Here is a 25929-nt window from a genome sequence, read left to right on the forward strand (position 1 = left end):
CTTGGTTGCCTGTACCTACCCAAACTTTTCCATTAGCAAAATACTTCAGAGTCAGACAGCCATACCTATAATCTAAAGGCAGTATATAAAATATCTACAGGCAGAAAATATTATGAATTTTATGTGGAAATGTCTCCAAATTGCAATATTTTAGCATCTATTTTTCAAACTTTTCCTGGGGGGGGGGGGGGGCATGCCCCCAGACCCCCCTAGTTCCAGCATGCGTGCACACTTCTACCCAAGAGATTAGTACCTTGAGTTAGCCCCCCCTTTTTATAAATCCTAGATCCGCCCCTGATCTTCTGTACAATGTTTCAAAGGTTTAGAGAGCCTTCGTTTGAAGTTCAATAGTGCAACATCTAACACCGATCTTTCTGCATGTGCCGGTGACTTGACATCACCGCACATGGCCAGCCAAAACGTTCACTGTTTGTTTTCCAGGAGTGCGATTCTGTGTAAACTACATTAGCCAAACATAGTTTTTACTTCCGAGGAACACAGATCTGGAACTCATTAAATTCTCTTTTATATGCAACAAGGAATTCAAAGCACTGTACCAGTCATTGTACTAACTGTATGTGTGTACATAGTGTAGTCTAATTGATCCATTTGAATTTACTGTGGATATTGGCTATACTATTTTGTAGAGTAGTCAATTGGCTGCTGCAGCAGCTGTATGGCACCCCTTACCATGACAACAACCATCTTGTCTTCTATCAGGCCATTATAACTGTATCTTAGGTCTCATTTCTAAAGTATATGAATGTAAGGACTTGGATATTATGCTTAACTTGAACTGTACAAATCCCTAGTGCGCCTAGTATAATAATGCAATTTGGGGGCCATATTACATCACGAATAAACATAAGATAGAAACTATACAATGAAGAGCCACTAAAATAATTACCACTTGTCGTGATTTGTCTTATTACGATTGATTGCACTATCTAAATTTACCATTTTTACAGTACTGAAGGCTCAGAGGAGATCTACTACTTTTGTACCAAATGATCAACAATTTCTATAACATAAATACAGATACTTTTTGTCATTCTCCACAATCACAACAAGAGGACACAACATGAAATTATTCAAGCATTGCTTATCAAGATCATCCTTCTTTTCAGTTAGATCTAGAGTGATTAATGATTGGAATTACCTCACAATGTAATGGGTACAGCTTGTGTGTATGATGTGGATGTACAGGCTACACCTCACAATATAATTATATTGTGAGGTGTAGCCTGTACATCCACATCATACACACAAGCTGTACCCATTATATTGTGAGGTGTAGCCTGTACATCCACATCATACACACAAGCTGTACCCATTATATTGTGAGGTGTAGCCTGTACATCCACATCATACACACAAGCTGTACCCATTACAGCTTGTGTGTATGATGTGGATGTACAGGCTACACCTCTATCCAAGTTACAATTACATTATATAGTCACATTAGTTACAATTATATCAAGTCTATCATTAATGTTTTAGCACTACATAGCAGAATCCTAACCAAAACTAGACATGTTAATCCATTCATCTAATTTGTGTGGAGGAAGTAATCTTCATGCAGCTGTTACAGATCACGCTAGGAGTTAGATGCAGCTGGGAAATTCAAATAAAACAGTCATATATCATTCTTTTCCAAATATCCAGCAAAGTACGTTGTTTTTTTGCTAAAGTAAACTAGCTAAACCTTTCTTAAAATAATGGTAAATTTAAAGTTAGTCAGCTTTGGGTTGAATTTCAAAATTTAATATGTAACAATCTGCCCACACAGTCTCCCCCTGGCCCTGCAATGTTTTTCTATCTTTATGATACGTTTTGTAGCTGCAGTGTTCAAAGTTATAACCTATCCAGCTTGTTCATATATAACTACATTAACATGTGCATTAGCCTCCATATTAATTGTAATGTACGGCTACTGCAGGGTTACTGCAAATTTTGATGAACAGCAGCAGTCAGTCAGTCATACTGTTTTTAATACTAATATCATTAACAAAGTAAGTTTTATTACAACCACAAAAACTATCATTTTTGTATGCATATATTTATACACAAGTAACAGTTCTGTTATTATCCACTGCCTGATCCCAACATGTCATGGTTACAATGTGGTCCAGAGGTGATCACAATAGGCTCACCACCCCCATGTACTGAACACACTCGTCCCATAAATAGCAGAGCTCCAGTAGTGTGCTCACTGATAAGAACAATGAACGGACGTGTCGCATAAAAATCATTTAAAGAAGTGATACTTGTGTGAATACCAGTACCAGCAGCAGCTTCACTACCTGAAGAATTACATAGTCACACTAAATTATACCACACCATGATACACACGCACACGCACGCTCACAACACACATTCACTACACACACACACACACTCACTACACACAACACACATTCACTACACACACACATTCACTACACACAACACACATTCACTACACACAACACACATTCACTACACACAACACACACTCACTACACACACAACACACATTCACTACACACTACACTACACACACACACACACTACACACACACACACACACTACACACACACACACTCACTACACACACACACACACTCACTACACACACACACACTCACTCACTACACACACACACACTCACTCACTACACACACATACTACACTCACAAATGGTTTAGTTTAACAGTTCAGTCTAGCAGACACACACACAGATGACACTAAAGTACTTATTAATTAAATATTCAATGACTGTACTTGAATGGGTTAAGAGGAAATGAACTGCCTACAGCTATAAGGCTTCAGCAATGTTTTAGCTGATGGAGTTTAACTGGTATGCAAACATTAACAATTTTTTATACTGACTAATTATTGAAGCCATAAGGTAATTACACATGTAACATGTACTCTTCTTACCTTTCTCATCAACTTCTAGTACAGCCTTATGAGTCATTTTGGACAGAAAGACAGATTCTGTGTCCTTTAGCAACTTAGGGAGTCCTTTGGGTGACGAAAATACAGCTTGAAGCCCTAAATTACCTAGTATGGGTTGGATAGGCAAATCCTCTGATAGCTGGAATTTCGGTAAGACAATGGTAAGCTCCGGGAGAGGATGAGGATGAAGATGGTTGTTGATACGTTGAAATAGATCAGAGTTGACTAGCCGATCAGCAACTTGGTTCATAGCACAAAGCTTTGGTAATATGATTGTCATAGTTACATCATTATCAGAATATGGCAATCGTATAGCTTGTAACATTTCTTGCTCTATCAGGTTGCAGTATGGAACTTCATTTGTTTCCAACTTCATATACTCCACTCCTCTCTCAGAAACAGTGTTTGTACCGTTCATACAAGATGCACAAGTTGTGAATCTGTTCATGAAAACATTGGTAGAGAACTTCTCAGCCCACACCCCCACAAAGTATAGCACATTAAAGAGGTAGACTTGGTCATTCAGCTTAATATCTCGAGCATCAAAGAACTCAGTCAGTTTTCCATGGCTCTTCTCTTCCACCCAATTGTTGATCTCATCTGCAAGTTCAGTAGGTTTGCTGGGGTCCATAGGAAACTCCTCCAATTTGAAATAGTTGCTCCCCCGCAACCTAAACGTTGCATGTAGCTCCTGCCTGTGCCATGCACTGTAAGCGACTTCGATGGTGGTATTAGTAGTGTTGTACTTGCTCAATGCAGCCAGTAGAGACATAAAGTACGGACCTAGCTCGCAGCGGTGCTTGCTCGTGTAAGCTGTTGCAGGTAACAATAAATTGTTTATCTCTCGTAACGAGTCACCAGCTGCTCCGTAGCACAGCAGAGCGAGGAGGCTGGAGATGCTCACGGGAGAATAAAACAAATTGTGCTGGTCTGAAGAGCCGGTCGTACACGAGAAAATCTTCCACCCCAGTTCGTTGCTGATAGCTGCAGCAGTGACAGCTTTGCTGCTTGCAACTAGCCGCGAACTGATCAACAGTGTTGCCGCGATTGAACCGAGCAGAATTATATACCTCTGGTTGATCATCTCTCTCTAGTGAAATGGTAGCTTGAAGCTCGCTTTTTATTGGAATCATGCTGGTTCGCGGTGCACAACAATCCCCGCCCTCTACTCTGACCCCCTCGTGCCACCGTGCTGCTGTTGTCTGCATCAAGATTCCACTGCTCTTAATAACGCGCATCATTGATACACGTGACTTGTTGACAAAGTAAAGAGAACACGTGGCAGTAGCGGCGCAATGAGCGGGGAGGAAGGTCGTTTTGATGGAATGTTACTACATATCGCCCAACAGCACACTGAGGGTATTGATGAGGTAAGGAAATCACGTGCTAGTCTATACGACGTAGTACTGAACATTTATGTGAAGTGAACCTGTTCTGTATAAGTGAACCTGTTCTGTATAAGTGAACATGTCAAGGTGTTCCAGGCAGCAGAATAGATCGTGGGGATTTCCTTATTCACACCCTACCTACTTCAGAGGTGCCACTTCCAGTGACACATTACAAGGGGGAGTGTCACCTAGGCGCATGCATTGTAGGTCAATCTGTGACCACTGTCAGAGTCTTGATATGTGAGCACTGTCATCTTAGTCTCGCGTGGCCAGACCCTTTCCACGCAGCCACTTATTGATTGGAGATTATAAGCGGCATGCTACAAGGGTCTGGAATAGTTCGTGATTTTTAAAAATACTGCTCTCACCAGTGGTTGGTGAGTGTTAATTGGCTCGCGTGATCTTTTAATCGCCAAAATAGTGTAATTACTGAAGAACGAGCTGAAGAAGACCTCTGGGGAAGACGACTACCGACCCGTATGGGTTTTGCCTTCTACCTACCATTAAATCTTCAACAAATACGTAGACAAACGAGCTCGGTTCATCTTAGTTTACAAGGAAAGTAGGCGAAAGATTTTGAATCCAGGATTTGCCGATCAGAACAGACTAAAGATTCGAGGGAAGATCCATTGCATTTTGTCCCTTTGTATCTTAGGTGTTACTCAGTCAACCAATCGTCACCAATGAACCTGTTGAAAATTTTTACGTTCACGAACTATTCCAGACCCTTGTAGCGTGCCGCTTATAATCTCCAATCAATAAGCGGCTGTGCGGAAAGGGTCTCGCCACGCGAGACTACAGTCATCTTGACGTTATTCTCAAAGTTTTGACCACTGCTTCATTCCCTGTTTTCCAATGCACATTGCACTTATAATAATTTCTTGGCACGTGCTACCAAACATCTGCGGAAGAAACATTACTTACATGTTTCACCTCGTGCTTTATTAGCATCTTGGCCGTGCGCCGAGTGCTTTATTTTTCATATAGCACGAGCAAGACAAGGCTTTAAATGATTTATGGAACTTTGTAGTTGTGTAGCTTCACCATACACTAGGACTGATAATTAACACGTGTTGCACGAATTATTAGCAGCATGAATGTAGTTTAATAAAGTAACTCATGCGTAGTTCACCATAGTTTGGCATAGTAGACGTTCATCGTGTATTTTGGCAGGTTTTGGTCACAACCCACAATCAATTCTATTGTGACACATGATGAAGTATTTCCGTGATATCTCCAGGAATTGTCCGTTTACCTTAACAAACGTAACAGCAACGTTACCTTCTCCCACTCCTCTTTGAAGCATTTAGGTATGTCTACAAAAGCAATCCAGTGGTAGAACTTGTATAGGCTGGGGTGATTGACCACTCAGCGTGGGGAGGGCTATCAGCCTTCACCGGCTTGGGTGATTAGTTGTACTGGCATGAGTGCCGCAGGTTATTAGCCTGTACTAAAGCACGTGGGCAATAAAGCACTGTTTTCCCTAAAGTGTACTTTATGAAATTTAAAGTACACTTTCCTTTGATCTTGCCCATGCAAAGTTCTATAAAATCACAAAAATGTCTGCCGAAGCTTTGTAACATCTTGTAAATTCTTGCATCTTGCAAGTCATGTATACTGTTTTTTAAATATATATACTTTTTGATTGTACGTTTTGAACTCTTTGTCTTGTCTTGACCCACGTACTGTAGAGCAATTTTGTGGCCTTGACCATTGATTTTTTAGCTTGCCTGCAGTCACAGATCTACCTATAGTAACGTGACACCTGTACTTATGATCTGGCATTTGTCATTAATGACCATACTCTGAACTAATGTGGCAAAGAGGCTATGATGGAAGTAACAGTGTGAACACTTTATAGACCCTACATCATCAGCTAGCTACACTTTGAAGCATATTCTTTGTGCTAATTCAAAATATGGATGAAACTTCGTGTGAATAGCTTTCCTAATAGGTACAGGTGCTGTTACCAACAGAAAAATAACCTTGTGGGCTTCCATAAATGGCATATCCATTTAAGTCCCTTACGAGAACAAATCAAGGCTTTGTCAAGAGAATTTCTTTTAGAAAACACCATAGACACACTTGAGAAGACAGTGCTATATTGTACTTTGCATGGGAGGATCAAACCGATGCCACGTATTGTATTGTCCATACAGTACTGTACTGTATGAGTCATACAGAACAGTTATGTGGCTAATTGGGCAAACACAATACAGTTATACGGAGAATTTATTTAAGGAATGTTACGAAAACAACTCGCCCACATGCGTGACACTGTAAATTGCTAAAACCAGCCAAAATAATCCTACCACTTCATTTTATGGCTAGAAATAGATTGACAAGATTGTACAAGTACTTACTGATCGTCTGATCATGAAGCTATTTAAACACGACCACTAAGACAGCACGATTGATCACATGTGTGACATTGTAAATTAGCCAAACTAATCATATTAGTTCATTCTACGACTAGAAATAGATTATATAAACACTTACTGATACCCTGATCACCGAAAATCACAGCGATTTGAGTACTAGAGAAAATTGCTCTGAGCCAGACGACCAGGAAGTACAATATACCACGTACAATATACCACGTAAAGCACCGCCTTGCTTGTGTATATGAAAAATACAGCACTCGGGGGGTGTCTCGAGGCTAATACAGCATTTGGCTTTGCTTCGTGCTGTATTAGCCTCTCGACACGCCCCCTCATACTGTATTTTCCATGTGTACACATGCAGCAGTGCTTTAACTCTAACTTATATCACTTCCTTAGCAACTTCCTTAACAACGGAAACAGTAGTAATCAATAAATAGAATGATGGTGCCTTTAATAAGAGACAAGCTGACTAAATAGTTTTTGTTTCTTTCTTTCTTTCTTCATGTGTTTACTGTAATAAACCTCACAACAGTTTATACATATAAAGAATGTCAAGGAATTCAATATAGTTAAATTTTCTTATTAATTCAATAACAGAGGATATTAACAGTTGCACAACATCAATCCTTTGTTGGAGAGGTTATGCTACTTCTAAAAACTAGGCGGCCATGCAGTTCAATAATTTCCCATTCTAACTAAATAGACAATTAATCAACCATGTATATTTTATTCATGCTATTGCTATTATTAATTCAGCTAGATAATTGGATTTGTAAATACTGTAATTTAGCGTATTTCGTAATTCTGTAATTGCATTGGTATGTGCTGCTAACAAAGCGCAACTATACCATACCACTTTAAACAGCAAATTATGCACAGAAGTATCTTCTCAACTGTTTTATAGTGTGTCTATCGTGCTTTCTCACACAAATTGTTTAGAGAAACCCTCGAGGCTGCCCTTCATCTTCCGTTCACATAAGTACGGGTAACACCCCCCTTTCAGCTCAAAGGATATGCTATCTCTGGTAGCCTAAGAGGCCTTCGATGTTGTTTTGAAGTTGTTAAACGTCTATAAAACCGAAAGGGAAGACTGTTCACGAAGAGTCGCCATACCGTATTTCAGACCATCGAGAAGAAACCACCGCAGAGTAAAGTTTATCTGTGTGGAAGTTTAATACAAACTTAATTTAGCTTTCAATTCTTTCATCCTGGCTATTTTTTACCATTTAACAATTTTGCTTACGTGGGTGCATACAGACAAACATAGGTAGATAGATAGATAGGTAGGTAGGTAGGCACACACACACACACACACACACACACACACACACACACACACACACACACACACACACACACACACACACACACACACACACACACACACACACACACACACACACACACACACACACACACACACACACACACACACACACACACACACACACACACACACACACACACACACACACACACACACACACACACACACACACACACACACACACACACACACACACACACACACACACACACACACACACACTCACACACACTCACACTGTTATGAAAACAATTTCAGTAAACCAGGTGTGCGCCCAAAAGCATCTTTTAGCCGGTCAATACAAACTAGTTCAGAAGTGGTGAATAAGTAGAACTTGACCCTAATGCTGAGGTTTGCTTGTTAAGTATAACGATGTTGAGTTTCATAGCTATATGGATGAGGTTATTGAGGCCTCCAACCACTTGCTAGTGTACTTATAGTGACCGGCATAAATTTCAGGTTGGTAATGGTGACTGCCAGCCTTTGTTTGCAATACTGTAAGCTTGTTTGTGATATACCCAGTAGGAGTATCATATTTAGCTGTATTCAAATTAACGCCCAGTCCTAACCGAAGGCCAGGTGTACTACCTTAACCCAATTAAGATCTTGTTAAGAGATTACAGTTTGTAGAACAAGGCGTATTACAACTATTGAACCCAATGACTTGTCAAAAGTATGCGTATATATGGCTTCTTCCAAACTACCGTATAATAGGTTAATTTCAAGGTTTTCAAATTAGCTATGGTTCTGCAAAAATTTAACTCTGAGCAAAATGCTAATTAGCTATGCACAATCAACTTGAACTTTTTACATAGCTAAGCCTGGAACTTGCTCAGCGATTGCTACTAAGTGTAAACTCGTGCTACAGAAGTTTGTAACTGTTGAACTACAATTGCAATGGCGTGTCATGGCTTTGCATTGTTATTTCAAGCCAATTGCTAGTAAGCAACTGTACCCTGAAGCAATGATTTGTAGTCTTGTCACTTCTGCAAAACAAAGTTTCAATTAGTTTAATGATCCGTAAACATGACATCATTTATATCACTTCATGTGGTAGTCATCTAATCGCCATCTCAATAACCAATCTGCTTGTTATTTCAAATGCTACGTTTCAGCATTCGAAAATAATGTAATTTTACCAGCTTCTCTTCAAACCTTTGCCCTCCCGTAATGCAGTACTATCAGGAACGTGTCCTCATGATAAGACTGGCCTCTCTTATCACTCTTATCATCACTCTAATATCCCTCTGTACTTCACCTGCAGAAATATACTCATTAACAGGTTTTCTGTTATAGAATTTCCGTATGACTACAAACTGCACAAATAATCTACCTGTCAAATTGTGCTGACAAGAATGGACACGATCATTGAGAACTGACATGATGTGTGATCTAAACTGTGCCTTTGTTTTAGTGCTAAGTAGAAAATTCAATCTGAGTAGAAATCGTAGAAATAAAAAGCAATGAAACAAGGGAAGTCATCTGCAGCTATACTAGTGGACATGTAATCCCTACTTCAGTCTTAGAGTTGTCAATAATATCCACGACTGAAGTGAGTATTAAATGTAACTGCAGCAGCTATATCCATTATATTTCTACTGTACGATCACGTACTACAATCCTACTTGTTCGTTTACTTTTTGTAATATAGTTGTAATATAGTTGTAACTGGTAAACCCACCCATATTACACATTCCAGCTATCAATTACTGAAAGTAAATGGCTATCCTTCCGCTACCAGGAGCTTATGAGCCGCCGAAGGCATTGAAGGAGCATGAAACTGAGTTCCATGACAATCCGAATTACGTCACTGTGTTTGCTTTACATCACATGCAAATGGTGCTCCACCCGCACTAATTGAAGTAGAGATGAGTTTGCCACCATCGAAGAAGAGAAAGACCTCGAGGTAGACTCAGCCAACTTCACCATCGCCGTGTGTCACTGGTCACATGCAATTTTGTATACAGCTTCAAATAGCGAGATTTTACTTTCCTTATATGGAAACTAATTGGCGTTGGATTGTGATGGCACCTGGCAGGCAGTGTAAGTTTCATGCTCCTTCGCCGCCTTTGGTGGCTCATAAGCTCCTGCCGCTACGTATGTTCCATTACACATCATTACAACCTACTCTGCCATCAATCCAGGAATTTAAGAACGATTTCTGTGATAATCAGCACATAGCAAGTCATTATTGGCTACCTGCAAGTCATCACCTGTGGAAGAAGAAATGGAACACAAAGGAGAGCAAAGGCAGTCCCATGCTCCACGCAAGTGTAGTTGATGTGGCTGGTAAAAAGACACACTTGGGCCAAAGGGACATCAAATAGTGAATAAATCAAGCCCGTAGCGTTACTGTAGTCAAGTTAAGCTTGACGATGCATCAACATCAGTAGCATTACTATAGTCAGGTTAAGCTTGACGATGCATCAACATCAGTAGCGTTACTGTAGTCAAGTTAAGCTTGACGATGCATCAACATCAGTAGCATTACTGTAGTCAGGTTAAGCTTGACGATGCATCAACATCAGTAGCATTACTGTAGTCAGGTTAAGCTTGACGATGCATCAACATCAGTAGCGTTACTGTAGTCAGGCTAAGCTTGACGATGCATCAATATCAGTAGCGTTACTGTAGTCAGGCTAAGCTTGACGATGCATCAACATCAGTAGCGTTACTGTAGTCAGGCTAAGCTTGACGATGCATCAACATCAGTAGCATTACTGTAGTCAGGTTAAGCTTGACGATGCATCAACATCAGTAGCATTACTGTAGTCAGGTTAAGCTTGACGATGCATCAACATCAGTAGCATTACTGTAGTCAGGTTAAGCTTGACGATGCATCAACATCAGTAGCGTTACTGTAGTCAAGTTAAGCTTGACGATGCATCAACATCAGTAGCATTACTGTAGTCAGGTTAAGCTTGACGATGCATCAACATCAGTAGCATTACTGTAGTCAGGTTAAGCTTGACGATGCATCAACATCAGTAGCGTTACTGTAGTCAGGCTAAGCTTGACGATGCATCAATATCAGTAGCGTTACTGTAGTCAGGCTAAGCTTGACGATGCATCAATATCAGTAGCGTTACTGTAGTCAGGCTAAGCTTGACGATGCATCAATATCAGTAGCGTTACTGTAGTCAGGCTAAGCTTGACGATGCATCAACATCAGTAGCGTTACTGTAGTCAGGTTAAGCTTGACGATGCATCAACATCAGTAGCGTTACTGTAGTCAGGTTAAGCTTGACGATGCATCAACATCAGTAGCGTTACTGTAGTCAGGTTAAGCTTGACGATGCATCAACATCAGTAGCATTACTGTAGTCAGGTTAAGCTTGACGATGCATCAACATCAGTAGCATTACTGTAGTCAGGTTAAGCTTGACGATGCATCAACATCAGTAGCATTACTGTAGTCAGGTTAAGCTTGACGATGCATCAACATCAGTAGCGTTACTGTAGTCAGGTTAAGCTTGATGATGCATCAACATCAGTAGCATTACTGTAGTCAGGTTAAGCTTGACGATGCATCAACATCAGTAGCATTACTGTAGTCAGGTTAAGCTTGACGATGCATCAACATCAGTAGCGTTACTATAGTCAGGCTAAGCTTGACGATGCATCAATATCAGTAGTGTTACTGTAGTCAGGCTAAGCTTGACGATGCATCAATATCAGTAGCGTTACTGTAGTCAGGCTAAGCTTGACGATGCATCAACATCAGTAGCGTTACTGTAGTCAGGTTAAGCTTGACGATGCATCAACATCAGTAGCATTACTGTAGTCAGGTTAAGCTTGACGATGCATCAACATCAGTAGCATTACTGTAGTCAGGTTAAGCTTGACGATGCATCAACATCAGTTCCACATGTAGTCAGTCCATAGAAACTTGTGGGTCACCTGGAGTTATATTTGGGTTTGATTATGTTGAACCAAAGCGTCATGGTCCCTACTATATAGTACTACCATACCATTTGATTGTAGTGATAGTGTGATTTCTAGCCAAAACATATTGGCTGGCTGCAATGAAGCAAAAAGACATACATCGCCCAGTCAGATACCGCATATTAAAAAACTTTGGCGGTACAAAAGTGTGACGAAACCCCTCTGTTGAAAAAATTGGCAGAAAAAACTTTGGCGATTGAAATAATATTCGCCAAAGTTTTTACTGTACGGTATGTAAGGATAATGACAAGGTGTCAACTCATCAGTTAAGTAGTGTAGTAAGTGTATAGGTAGCTAGTGTTGTTGTTGTAGCAGTACTTTTGTAGCTACTGATCTATTAAACGACGTGCTAGCAAAGGTGTGCTTCGTTATCTCCTGCGATGCCGAGAACGACTGTATTTTACTTTTTCAGTGAAATCCAGTAGCAGAGGTTATCACGTATATCAAAGTGTTTGGCCAAATCCATCGCGAGATGATGAACTAGCTGACATGCAAACGGGGAGCCGGTTGGAAATGCTATCCCAAGGAGTGCTCACAACTGTGGGACACATTTCGAAGATCTCCAAAGTCAGCTCGATCTTTATTGCGTGGTGGTGCAAGCTGAAGTTCAAGTTACTCAATGTGCTCGTGTGATCATCTAAAATAGTTGGTGAAAAAAAAATTGGCGAATTGAATGCTATTCGCCAAAGTTTTTTACTATACGTTTCCGATGTGGTTTTACTAATAATACCAAGTACTGAATTTTATAGTAACAATTAAATTGGTTTAATGGTGGCCATACATGAAGTCAAGCCCATGTTTACACTGCAGACAAGCATAGACCTATCTGTGTTGGAAGTATTTACATTTAAAAAAAAAAAGTTTTTGGAATATTTTAACTTTTACTACACAATGTGGTATAACTGTAATGTTTACCCGTGTCTTTAAGAGTATTATTCCTAATAACGTACTGTTCTTTAAAGTTGCAATGCCACCCATCCCTAGTTGTGACTAACTAATGTCTCTATAGTTTAGTAGCAATAATAACCCTAGCCTGGTGGTGTAGAGCCTAGCGGGGATCGTTCTACTGCTGGTCAGTCCCTGACAGACTTCTCTCTAGCAGTGTGTTAGGGAAACCCCTCTCTTTGTCTGATTGAATTGTGATACAAATTTAAGTGTGTAATTATGCAAATCTATTATGTTATTCTTGTGTATGTGTACAAAATAAGTTAAACGGGGAAAAATGTAAAGCCTAGCCTTGATGTCGTGTAGTATGGTGTAGTGTGTGATGTCGTGTAGTATGGTGTAGTGTAGTGTGTGATGTCGTGTAGTATGGTGTAGTATGTGATGTCGTGTAGTATGGTGTAGTGTAGTGTGTGATGTCGTGTAATATGGTGTAGTGTAGTGTGTGATGTCGTGTAGTATGGTGTAGTGTGTGATGTCGTGTAGTATGGTGTAGTGTGTGATGTCGTGTAGTATGGTGTAGTGTAGTGTGTGATGTCGTGTAGTATGGTGTAGTGTGTGATGTCGTGTAGTATGGTATAGTTTAGTGTGTGTAGTGTAGTATGGTGTAGTGTAGTGTGTGATGTCGTGTAGTATGGTGTAGTGTAGTGTGTGATGTCGTGTAGTATGGTGTAGTGTAGTGTGTGATGTCGTGTAGTATGGTGTAGTGTAGTGTGTGATGTCGTGTAGTATGGTGTAGTGTAGTATAGTATGGTGTAGTATAGTATAGTATGGTGTAGTGTAGTGTGTGATGTCGTGTAGTATGGTGTAGTGTAGTGTGTGATATCGTGTAGTATGGTGTAGTGTGTGATGTCGTGTAGTACGGTGTAGTGTGTGATGTCGTGTAGTGTAGTGTGTGATGTCATGTAATATGGTGTAGTGTGTGATGTCGTGTAGTGTAGTGTGTGATGTCGTGTAGTATGGTGTAGTGTGTGATGTCGTGTAGTGTAGTGTAGTGTAGTGTAGTGTAGTGTAGTGTGTGATGTCGTGTAGTATGGTGTAGTGTGTGATGTCGTGTAGTGTAGTGTAGTATGGTGTAGTGTAGTGTAGTGTGTGATGTCGTGTAGTATGGTGTAGTGTGTGATGTCGTGTAGTGTAGTGTAGTATGGTGTAGTGTAGTGTGTGTGTGTGGCCGAGGTAGACTAGTATTTCTGTACTATAACCTTATTCCTGACTATAGTAAACAAATTCCTACTATTACAATTTGGAAACTCTACTCTCATACCTGTGACATGATAGCCTTCAATTTCATGCCCGCCATTTCCACCCATCCCATTACTAATGATGGCGGCTGTACTTTTGTACCTAGACTGGTATGTATATTTATTTGAGTGTGTGTTAACATGTTGCTAGACACATCACACCTACACATAATCCAGACACTTACAGTTAGTTGAGGTCTCGAAAGTATCCCTTAGGACAAAAAACTGACCTGGACACCTTGATCATCAGGACACCTTAATAATCAGGACACCTTGATCATCAGGACAACTCGATCATCAGGACACCTCAATCATCAGGACACCTCGATCATCAGGACACCTTGATAATCAGGACACCTTGATAATCAGAACACTATTGGTTGGTCCCAAGGTGTCCATATTACACTGTAACTTGTTAATGTGGACACTTGAGGACACCTACATATTCCAGACACTTAGTTAAGGTCCCAAGTATCTCTTAGTACAGCATAAACTGACCTGGAACAGGACACCTTGATCATCAGGACACCTTGATAATCAGGACACCTTGATCATCAGGACACCTTAATAATCAGGACAAATTGATCATCAGGACACCTTGATCATCAGGACACCTCGATCATCAGGACACCTTGATAATCATGACACTATTGCCTGGTCCCAAGGTGTCCTTAAATGTACACATTAACAGGACATGTTCCTGCAGAAAAGAGTTATTAGTGCTGAGATTGGTGTAGCATAGAACAAGGGCAACAGCTTTGATACTCATCCCTAACCTTCTTCGGTAGGTTAAAAAGTTAAAGCGCAATCCTCATCTGACCGGCTCCAGTTCCTTCGAAAAAGGTAAGTTGGCACTGTTACACTCCAGGTAACCACAGGGGATATATTATAATGACTTGGGTATGTAGGGTGGTTCTATGGCCTTAATACCAATGCACTGTCTGCTACAAACTGTTCACTTCCTGCATTTCTCTATTAACATACGTGACCCACTGAGCAAAAACCCAACTTGTTTACATAATTCTGTTTTTGAGGTAAATACCATTGAAATACATTGGGCAAAAATGCACTACATAAATAATTTTACGCATGTTTTAATTGCTTCAGTAAACAGTGAAGGATGACTTGAATTGAAATATACCGATAGATTTGCCCCTTCAAGGAGAGTAAGAAGATCTTTGTTTCATTTTTGTATCATGAAGCAACATGTGAGTTACATGTGTTTGGTTAAGTTCCAGTAAAACGCAACTTTTTCGTTGTCGTTTCTAAGCTTGAACAACCTTTAATAGCATGGGCCTAAAACTATACCTTGATGATTGAGTTTACCTTGATGAATGAGTTTACCTTGATGATTGAGTTTACCTTGATGAATGAGTTTACCTTGATGATTGAGTTTACCTTGATGATTGAGTTTACCTTGATGAATGAGTTTACCTTGATGAAAGAGTTTACCTTGATGAACGAGTTTACCTTGATGAACGAGTTTACCTTGATGAACGAGTTTACCTTGATGAACGAGTTTACCTTGATGAACGAGTTTACCTTGATGAACGAGTTTACCTTGATGAACGAGTTTACCTTGATGAAAGAGTTTACCTTGATGAACGAGTTTACCTTGATGAACGAGTTTACCTTGATGAACGAGTTTACCTTGATGAACGAGTTTACCTTGATGAACGAGTTTACCTTGATGAATGAATTTGTTTGTGTTTTCCTCAAACTTCATTTTATGACTTTCTTGTTGTCTAGAGGGAAAATAACCAATCGGCTGTTGAAGTTTCAGTCTTATCTGGTAAGTGCTTTTGGAGTTATAGTGACGGACAACAAGAAGAGCAAAACAATTGATTAGTACATGGGAAAAAACTACTGGTGCTTGTTTAATTGATCATACATCTCGAGTACAATGGGCTACAGAGTTGGGACTTGTGTCGTTGTCACCATGAACTGGGGAGGGGGGGTTGCTCAGCGGGTCACATATTATCGAGGTGGTTGTTGTATTTACCGTATGTGCCTCAATTGATGTCTGAAATATTAGTACATTGTAACTGGGTTATGTCTGATGTTTGTATTCTATTCCAAGCCTTAGAAATGTTGCAGAATTGGCAACGTCTTGAGTTTTGAAGGTTCAAAAGTGCTTAGTTTAAAGTCTAGTTTGGAAATGTAATGAATAGCACCTTGGGGATGTTTGCATGCTTGCCAGCATCTGACAGCTAGGCTTACCTATGAAATAATCCAGACCCTACTGAGTGTCTATACTAGGTGAAAGACATTGTCTTGAGTTGATCAAGTCTTAGTAAGTTGCTAGCTCTGCTGTACTAGAGAAATAGCAGAAAACTTCAATTCCAACAATTTCTTGGTCAACTATATACTGCTTGTATCATCGACACAAATATAAGGAGAAGGTATTAATAGCCATTAAAAGTAGTGAGCAAGGGAGGTCACCTATACCTGAAGATATACTAGTTAATCCCTAATGACTCAGTCTATACCCATGACTGAATTAGGAATTAAATGTTCACTAGTATATCTGGCGACCTCCCTTGTTTCACTACTTTTTATGACTGATCCCTAAAGGTTCTAATCTAACCTGAGTTTTCCTTCTACTTGTTTGTTTACTGTTTTATAACACAATTATGGCTGGCGAACCAGCACATAGCACCTCAAAAGAAAGAATGGTGCCATATGTATTGCTTTGTCTGAACGCACACCCCAACTATCAATTGCTTAAAGCCTCAACTGTACTTGGCTTATTACACAGTGTAGTTACAAATGAATAACATTATGAAAAGCTCCCCTGTAATCAATCCAGTCAAATGTATGAAAGCCATCACGTACTGTCTGCTGTGAATTAACATTCTACGTTGTCAGTGAGAAGAAATGGGACACAAAGGAGGACAAAGGCAAGTCCGTGATGTGTGCATTGTACATACTGAAAGGCACCTGCAATGTCAAATAATGAAAAATCAAGCCCTTAGCCGTTGTCAAGTTACACTTGTCTGAAGCAGTAGGCAGTTAGTCAGTCAGTAGAAAGTTCTGTTGAATAATTTTTATTTATTTCAGTAGGGACTTATTTGAAGTGACACTTGGGTTTGTAACCAAAACTGCCACAGCACCATGAAGGTATTGTGAGGCTGATTTTTTCAGTTAATATATTATGTGAGAAAGTGCTAACGTCACTACTACCATTCTGTATGATAAAGACAACAGAGACATTACACATTTCTGTTTCCCATCCAAGAAAACCCTAACCCTGGGTGATCTATTTAAACAACACTTACAGTACATACCGCTCAAATGTAACGTCGTCTAGCGAGAGTACGATCGATTTAAAAACTGGCTAAAATTATAAGGCGTGGCACCCGTTTTGTTTTCAACCATTCATCCCAAATGAAGCGGGATGAATACTCATTAGCAAAATGGGTTTTGCGCCTTTTAATTTGCAAGTTGTTTTAATTGCTTGTACTCTTGTGAGATGACATTACATTTGAGCGGTACTGTAATTGTTTCAATGTGAATGCATTGCAGTGTGTTCATAGCTAGCACATCTCCAGGGAAGGTTGGGGGTCTGTTTGTGCTGGTACGTGTCATTAGTAATAAAATAGTGAAACACAAAGTCATTGTAGGAACTTTAAAAATGTCATGAAGGCTCGTGTCTTTTGTTGTTTTTTTTTGAAGTCATTGCAAAGCATAGTACAGTTGGTGTGTCCTGATTTTTATGACATCAGATTTGTCAGTGGCCACTGTAATTTGTAGCTGTGTAGTTTACACTAGACTCCATGTATAGAGTTTTAGTGACTGTACTTTATGGTAGAGCTGTGGAGTATAGTTGATTGAATATTAGGTGTAACTGTATGAGAGAGATCACTTTGTCAATACAATAACAAGTGATGTATTTATAGGGTTACACCTGTCCTGTGTTGATAATTAAACTAACAGAAATGAGTAACTATTCGTTTTCTGTCAAGGACACATACACACATACTATATGTAACACATTCAGATCAGGGAAGTTGTCACGCATCATCAAACATCATGTGATTTCAAAATTAATTAAAACCCATTTAACCCTGACACCTCAATATTGATATAGTATTCTAATGTGTAAAACAATATCAATAGACTATATGAATCCAAGAACACTATGTGTAGTTTTCCTAGCTAATAAACAAATGCTACATTTTGTATACATCTCGTGAATGAGACAAAGGACTTCGTAATAACGATGACAATTTCAAGCATCATGTTTGGTTGTGCAGTCACATGTAGCAATACATCACAGAGCTATGATGGGTCATCAACCTCTTCTGCACTGAGATAATGGAAATTATTTGACAGCTGTGATCAATATTTCCTTAATAATGAAATGGTATCAAATGATGATACAAATATTTCATTTGTTTTCAGCACTGCCACAACTAGTTTGTTGATAATAATAATGAAATGGTGTCAAATGAGCACTACCACAACTAGTCTGAGTGATTGTTCTGTAGTTGTGGAGATTTGTATGTAGGTAGTGTGACAATATGGTATCTATTAGGATATTTATTGCATTTCACAATAATTTTTGACTATCACATACGTAGCCATAGTAACACTGTGGCAACATTCAGGTAACATTAACACACAGGTACTCCATTATAATAATAATTGAGTGCTCAGTATGAGTCAGATCACTTGGTCAGGAAAATGCTCTGCGAAAAGGTGAGAACATACGTTTGTGTGGGGGTAAGATCGGCAGATTATCTTGTTACAATAATTTTCACACATCACACCTTTACTAGATCACTAACAAACACAATTAACAAAATGTTTGCCATCTGCTAATTGTATTGCTTTCGGTGCTCATTCAATTTGTGTTTTACATCAATTGAAAATCTTCACGTATACTAAATTAATATAACTGATAATGTGGTGGTAACTTGGCTGTTCTGAATGTCTCCACTGATATATGATGGACACATACTCTAAAATTTAACAACGTAATAAACCAACACGTCTGGCTTGATACATTTTTACCTTTGGAAGAGGACAACCCCTTTGTTATTACAACAAAACATATTTATTCTCATTTTCTGTTAGACAGATAGTGTGGAACCTTCACAATGTGATGTAGTTTTTATCAAGTAATTTGTAAACAAACTTTTATCTAAAATATAAATTTCACCAGTTTGCAATATGAGACTGTGAGGTATACTGGCGGACCCAACAACCTATGATAGAGGCTGATAGGAAACATTCTTGTCCTGTTTTCATCCTCCTGTGTGCAAAGGATGAGTATACTCATATTTGCTGTATTAATGGCGAACATGTTTATCATTCTTACCAATAATTAACTGTCCCTCAGTCCTCCACCAAGTTGTCAAATATTGCTGTTATGTAATGTCATGTAATGTAATGGTTAATGATTTCATTAGTATTAAATCCCTAAGTATCCCAGCCAATCAGAATCTGTGAGAGTGCTGTCATTTGTTACCATGGTATCATGTGAAAGGTTTGTGTTGTCTAGCGTTGCAGCAACTGGGGACACATCCACAGCAATTGTCTGTGTAACTCGTACAAGTTGTGGTCACATTAACTACCACTGACATCAGTACTATATTAGTTGAGACCATCATCCTTCTAACTGATGAGTGTTGAACTTGAGTACATGATAATGTGATAACTGTTCATGTCAAAACATGCTATTGGGATTTGTCAAATGAAGCCATAAAACAGAATATTACACAACACTGAATCTACCCTTAGATCTTAGGAATTATACTTCAAAATAACCTAAAACATTATTTATATCCTTTTAACAGCCTTAGCTTGGTTGAACTGGTCGATTGAAAAACCTCATCGACAGCCATTTTCCCTTTCCCTATACAAAATACATGTATTTTACACAATAATGCAAACCTCATCGACAGCCATTTTCCCTTTCCCTATACAAAATACATGTATTTTACACAATAATGCAAACCTCATTGACAGCCATTTTCCCTTTCCCTATACAAAATACATGTATTTTACACAATAATGCAAACCTCATTGACAGCCATTTTCCCTTTCCCTATACAAAATACATGTATTTTACACAATAATGCAAACCTCATCGACAGCCATTTTCCCTTTCCCTATACAAAATACATGTATTTTACACAATAATGCAAACCTCATCGACAGCCATTTTCCCTTTCCCTATACAAAATACATGTATTTTACACAATAATACAAAACGCAAAGTATAAGCATTAGCCCCACAGCACAATGTACAACAAAACTCCATTGAACAATTTAATTACTCAGATGGACAAACCCCAAAAGTACAACTTGTCACCCTCGACCAAATTAGCCAAACTTGGTATCATTCGATGTGTTGGAGCTAACTGATTAAGAATCAACCTGAAACTGAAAGATGCATTACAAAAAGAGCAGAAAAAACATTGTTTTTAGTACATACCTCAAAAATGTGATTTCGCCATACAAGATGTGCTCCTACCCTTTGTCCCAGCACACTCTATTATATACTACGTGAATCGCTTGTCATCAAGGAATACGATGAACCATATTCCATCTCCATAAACCATAGTATGCGGAAGTTATGATGCCATGTTTATAAGACGGTGTTATAACGAAACGTAATTGCAAAGCCATACAAATGTGATGTACGGAAAATTTTGCAGATGTTTTGATGTGTGGACACCCAAGGTTTAGCATTATCACTGTTAAAGGTGCAGTGGGACACCCAAGGTTTAGCATTATCACTGTTAAAGGTGCAGTGTTTGTTAACCTTGGTATCCCATCAGTACTAAAGGCATTGAAGCTGGTATCCCACGCTTGTTATCGCCTATATTACTACATCATCACCATGGTGAACACACAGCTGTCAATGTTTGGGAGTTGGCGGAATAATGTAGCAGACAACAGCTTCCTGCTTGATCCACAGTAGGTACAGCAAGATGTATCTGCTGTTCCCACTTGCCAACCTGGGTGTGGCTGTTGTGTGATGCTACCATAGTTACCTCCTCTGTTACTAACATTATTGGATGTAGCTTCTCTGTTACTGGTAACATTAATGGATGTAACACCCCAGTTACTAACACAATTGTTGATCACTAATGCTAGTACAGCAGACTTGATTGTGATTGGGCATGGTTTTCACACAACCTAACACTGTTGCTTGTGATATCATTGGATACTTCAGTCCTCCACTTACACAATAAACTAATTAAGCTCCAACCAAATGTTTACAAAGCCTAAACAATTTTTAATTGAAGGTCCATCTAATAAATATATTTATGAGTTTGTTTATTCCCATGAGATATTAATTGTGTTATTTATGGCTGGCTGGCTGGCCGACCAACCGACCAACCATTAAATCTCATTTGATTTGTGTGGTGTTTAGCAAAAATCAGTTAAGAGTTGTTTTGTATAATTTGACAAAATCAGGTTTCCACACACATCTATGTACTAAGATCTCATCGTGCTATTAACCTACCACAATCCTTGTGCTATTAACCTACCACAATCCTTGTGCTATTAACCTACCACAATCCTTGTGCTATTAACCTACCACAATCCTTTCATAGTGTTATGAATGACAGGTACAACTATGAAACTGACCACTATCCTAATTGAGTTGTGCTCCTTCAAATTTATATACCAAATTCAGTTAACATTGAATAATGATATTCTCAGGAGACCTCAGAGGAGAAGGTGGCCTTATTATTACGTATCTTTGGCAACTATATAATTGCTGCCTCTTTATAAAATATGAAGTTCTCTGTTAACTGATAATTAATAATGCTACTTATGTTATTAGCAATAAACTGAATAAGATTAAATTATAAGAACAGCAAATGTTCTCCCAAATGCTATTATTATCTGACTGTCATGGTAACGGCATGCACTATAGCCATGTGTCCACTAATCTATGGTTGACAATAAATGATTTGTTGTGTATGATTTGTCTTGTCTTGTTTCTTCACAGTTGCTGGACACCTTTTTGGGTTTCCTTCGCAGAAAAACTGATTTCTTCACTGGAAAAGGCTCAACTTATGCCAAAACTGTTTGTTACTATATAATCATTTACTGTAATGTCCTGTCCATCCCTCAGGTGTTGGTTAACAAATTCACAGAGCATCAAAAACTAGCCCTACAGGTTAGTTATGTCTGTGATGGCTACATTGTCAGGGACAGTGTAGCTGTTGAGTCCTGCCTTCACAGGAGCAGCAAGAAAACGAAGCTGATGATGAAAAGAGCAAAAAGAAGTCCACCAATCAAGTATAGTTTATAATCAAGTGATCACATGACACTAGCCCCACCCACAGCCTGCTGCTGCAGCATCAGCAGAATCTCCCAAGATACAAGAGTTAACTGATGAAGAAGCTGAAAAGCTGCAGAAAGATATTAATCAGTCAATAGAAGATAAAGATGTTGATCAAGCTGCCTCTACTGTTGATGAGCAGTCAACAGTAGAAGAGATGGATCAACAACCATCATCAACAAATAATGAGGTTAGCTTGCTAACAGCTTATGTCATAAACAGCCAATAGCATTCACCCAGTACATGTGCTAATAAACTAGCCATCGAAGTGTGGTGATCAGTAGGATAGGATAGGTACTTGTGTACAAATGTGGTCTCAGAGTATTTCGGTTAGTTATTTACTTTGCTCTAAATGTATCACTTGTCTGAGGTACAGCTAATATTTGACAATTGTTTCTGGTATAAGCATAAAAGTACTAATGTAGTGTTATTATAGCCTTATTACAGAAATAAAAGCAATAGATGACGTTAGTCACACACACAATAACCCTATGATGTGTGACTATGTGTTGTGTTTAACATTGGTCTAGTAGCTAGGAAAGCTGTATTGTCCTGCGGTATTAAGAATTGTCAAAATTGATTGAACATTTCTTTGAGATCACAAGACGACAAATCTCCCCTGAGCAATATCTGGTTGGATTCCTTTGACATGTTGCTATGGAGATGTTGGCATGTTGTTATCGGCATGTTGCAGACTTCAATGTTACATTAACCAAATAGTGCTTGTCACACCTGTACAATTAACACCTTCTATTTGTCCCCTGAAGCATAATGTTGTGTTGCCAGAGTGATGAGCAGAAACAGCAGGACGGAGAGGAAGAGAGTGAGGAAGATAAAGGAAAGATGTTACCAAATTATAACAATGGAGCCGACTTACCCAACTACCGATGGTCTCAGGTAATGAAGCCATGTTGAAGTGTGTCACGATGATGTCAAGTTAATTTCTCTTTCACATTCTGTACTATTACTAACTATGTTAAATTAATGTATTTACGTGTCTCAACAGTATTGTTTGTGTGCAGCATGAGTGATCATGTCAGAAATTAAAATCTTTTTTTTTCTCTTTCAGACACTTTCAGAGTTAGAAGTAAGTCTCAGTAATGTATAATTGTTACAGTACCAAAAGTTATATCCAATATGGGATGTATTATTGGAGGTGTGAACTGATTAGCCACTTTATCTTGTGATTAAAAGGAGAAAGATGAATGATCGATAATCAACACATCAAACTGACCTCCATACATTATACTAAGTGTACAGTACCTGTGAATATGCTGCTAAGTGTTCCTCGGTTTATATTTAGCTATGGTTTATATTTAGCTATGGTTTATATTTAGCTATGTCAAGTAAGTAAAATAATCAACTTTGTAGAAAGGACTCCACCCATATAAGGCCTCATTTAGCACTTGCACATTTAACCAAATGTGTGCATTTGGATAATTTTGGCCAGGTTACACTAGCTGATCAGACTGTTTCTCTACCATATAAGGAATTGCTTATACAACCTAGTAAAGTCCCATGCAGGTTGTAGCCATCATAAACTTAATAGTCTCCTATAGGATATTCTGTATTCTATTATATTCACTAATCCCATCATATTAGTCCAGTGAATGAACTGCCTACTACCCTATAATGTGTATAAATCTAATCAAGACCAAGATTGTAGTAGCTATTGTGTGCTCTATCTGCCATAGGTTAGGGTGCCAGTTAATGTTGCCAGTGGGGTCAAATCAAGAGATTTCATTGTGAATGTCTCACTCAAGGTATTGCAGAGTATGTTATGAGGGGTGGGGCTGTTATACCTTGTTATACAGCACATCAAGGTAGGGATCAAAGGTCAACCACTAATTCTTGATGGAGAACTATTCAACAAGGTTATTATAGTGATGATATTGATTGACATGTCATTGTACAATTTGTGGTTTAGGTGAAAAGTGAAGATGTGTGTTGGACACTGGAGAATCGTAAAGAGATAGTGATATCCTTGGATAAGGTAACTATGGATAAGGTAACTATGGATAAGGTAACTATGGATAAGGTAACTATGGATAAGGTAACTATTGAATTTATCACATTTCATTGTTGGAAAGATAGGAACACCAATTAGTGGCTCATTTCAATTACCTACAAAATTTATTTTGATAAATTCATTTTCAGCCAGCACTAAAGAAATTACGGTGGTAGCCAGATTGATTATTATTAATCCTCTACAGCAAAACCAAATGGAATGGTGGAACAGACTTGTCACCACTGACCCTGAACTCAACTTGAAGAAGTTAAATATTGATAACTCTAAAGTCAGTCTTAGTAGTGTAGTGTAGTATGGACCTTATTGTTACTATTATTGTAACAGTTATCAGATCTTGATGGGGAGACAAGAGGAATTGTTGAGAAGATGATGTATGATCAGAGACAGAGAGAAGTAAGTATCCAATATGGCCTCCTAAGGACACAATTGAAAATATCTCTATATAAGGACAACCTCTTTAAGATTCTTGATCCAAAAGTGTCCACTGTAGGAAGGTTCCACTGTACATGTACAATTGTTTGTGTTAGTAACTTACTTGTTGAGCTGCTGTAACCCATAGTAACCCATAGTTTAATGGTCTATCTATTGTGTTGTCTGTCAATATACAATCATGTCATTAATGCTCTATTGCTATGGTGATGCTTTTTTTTCCAGATGGGCCTGCCAACTTCTGATGATCAAAAGAAACAAGAAGTTTTGAAAAAGTAAGTTGTTGTGGGTTTGCTTACATGACTATAGCCCCACCCACTGCAGGTTTATGGAGAAACATCCTGAGATGGATTTCTCACAAGCTAAAATCTCTTAACATCACAAAAAGTGTTCCATTGGTGCTGTTGCTATTAGTTGATCATGTACAGTTGATCATGTGATTTTTATCTTGTTAAATTCTGAAAAATTAAATGATGTGTGGCTAGCTAGCATGTTGATACAATGTTTGGGTGACTCGTAAGTGGCCATGCGCAAGAGTGTAGATAGGATATCACATGTTGTGGTAGTGATTTAGTGCCATCATTCACGTTATCCCCACTAAATTGCTCTATTAGCCAGTAAAGCCTGTTCTGTGTTGCTAGTACTGACTCACCCCACTGGGCAGTTGTAAACAGGCAAATCCTGCCCACACTAATAGACAGTTACAACACAAGTGTTGTAGCCCCAAACCAGGATAGGTAATATTGTCAAATGACAGGGTACACAAAAGGCTTAGTACCCGTACAAGATGGTTCCCAGCAAATACAAAACTAAAACTCACACAGTTACGGTACAAAGTGACACTATTACAAATAACAAAGGACATAGACAAACAAAAAGAACACAAACCAATTAGACAGGAACAAAAATGAACAAAGTTTTGATTTAAAAGTATTGGACAAGGAAAGAGACAAGATGTCATAAGGTATGTGGTTTTGTAGTGCTTTACCTGATAA

At 38.8% G+C, this 25929-nt stretch overlaps 2 protein-coding genes across 2 annotated transcripts; one reads left to right on the top strand and one right to left on the bottom strand.

Annotated features, from left to right (window-relative positions):
• Positions 1–1989: 1989 nt before the first annotated feature.
• Positions 1990–4185, bottom strand: LOC136257785 (leukocyte elastase inhibitor A-like). Its single transcript, XM_066051097.1, has 2 exons — positions 2924–4185; positions 1990–2303 (listed from the first exon to the last, which is right to left on the bottom strand). Exons 1-2 carry the CDS (start codon positions 4023–4025, stop codon positions 2086–2088), a joined length of 1320 nt encoding a protein of 439 aa, XP_065907169.1. The 5' UTR covers positions 4026–4185; the 3' UTR covers positions 1990–2085.
• On the top strand, positions 4152–25423 carry LOC136257786 (nuclear migration protein nudC-like). The gene is made up of 14 exons (XM_066051098.1): positions 4152–4311; positions 22141–22218; positions 22267–22311; positions 22377–22433; positions 22481–22666; positions 23263–23373; positions 23546–23563; positions 24171–24239; positions 24291–24350; positions 24404–24469; positions 24690–24773; positions 24830–24898; positions 25160–25209; positions 25259–25423. Exons 1-14 carry the CDS (start codon positions 4237–4239, stop codon positions 25308–25310), a joined length of 1020 nt encoding a protein of 339 aa, XP_065907170.1. The 5' UTR covers positions 4152–4236; the 3' UTR covers positions 25311–25423.
• Positions 25424–25929: the final 506 nt, after the last annotated feature.

Source organism: Dysidea avara, chromosome 6, assembly GCF_963678975.1.
Source record: "Dysidea avara chromosome 6, odDysAvar1.4, whole genome shotgun sequence".
Taxonomy (NCBI): Eukaryota; Metazoa; Porifera; class Demospongiae; order Dictyoceratida; family Dysideidae; genus Dysidea; species Dysidea avara.

Coding starts and splice junctions, on each gene's coding strand:
- LOC136257785 (XM_066051097.1), bottom strand. CDS start 4,025: ATGATCAACCAGAGGTATATAATTCTGCTCGGTTCAATCGCGGCAACA. Junction 2,304..2,923: donor ACTAGAAGTTGATGAGAAAG/GTAAGAAGAGTA, acceptor GTAATTCTTCAG/GTAGTGAAGCTGCTGCTGGT.
- LOC136257786 (XM_066051098.1), top strand. CDS start 4,237: ATGAGCGGGGAGGAAGGTCGTTTTGATGGAATGTTACTACATATCGCC. Junction 22,312..22,376: donor ATCAAAAACTAGCCCTACAG/GTTAGTTATGTC, acceptor CTGCCTTCACAG/GAGCAGCAAGAAAACGAAGC. Junction 24,351..24,403: donor ATGGAGAACTATTCAACAAG/GTTATTATAGTG, acceptor TTTGTGGTTTAG/GTGAAAAGTGAAGATGTGTG.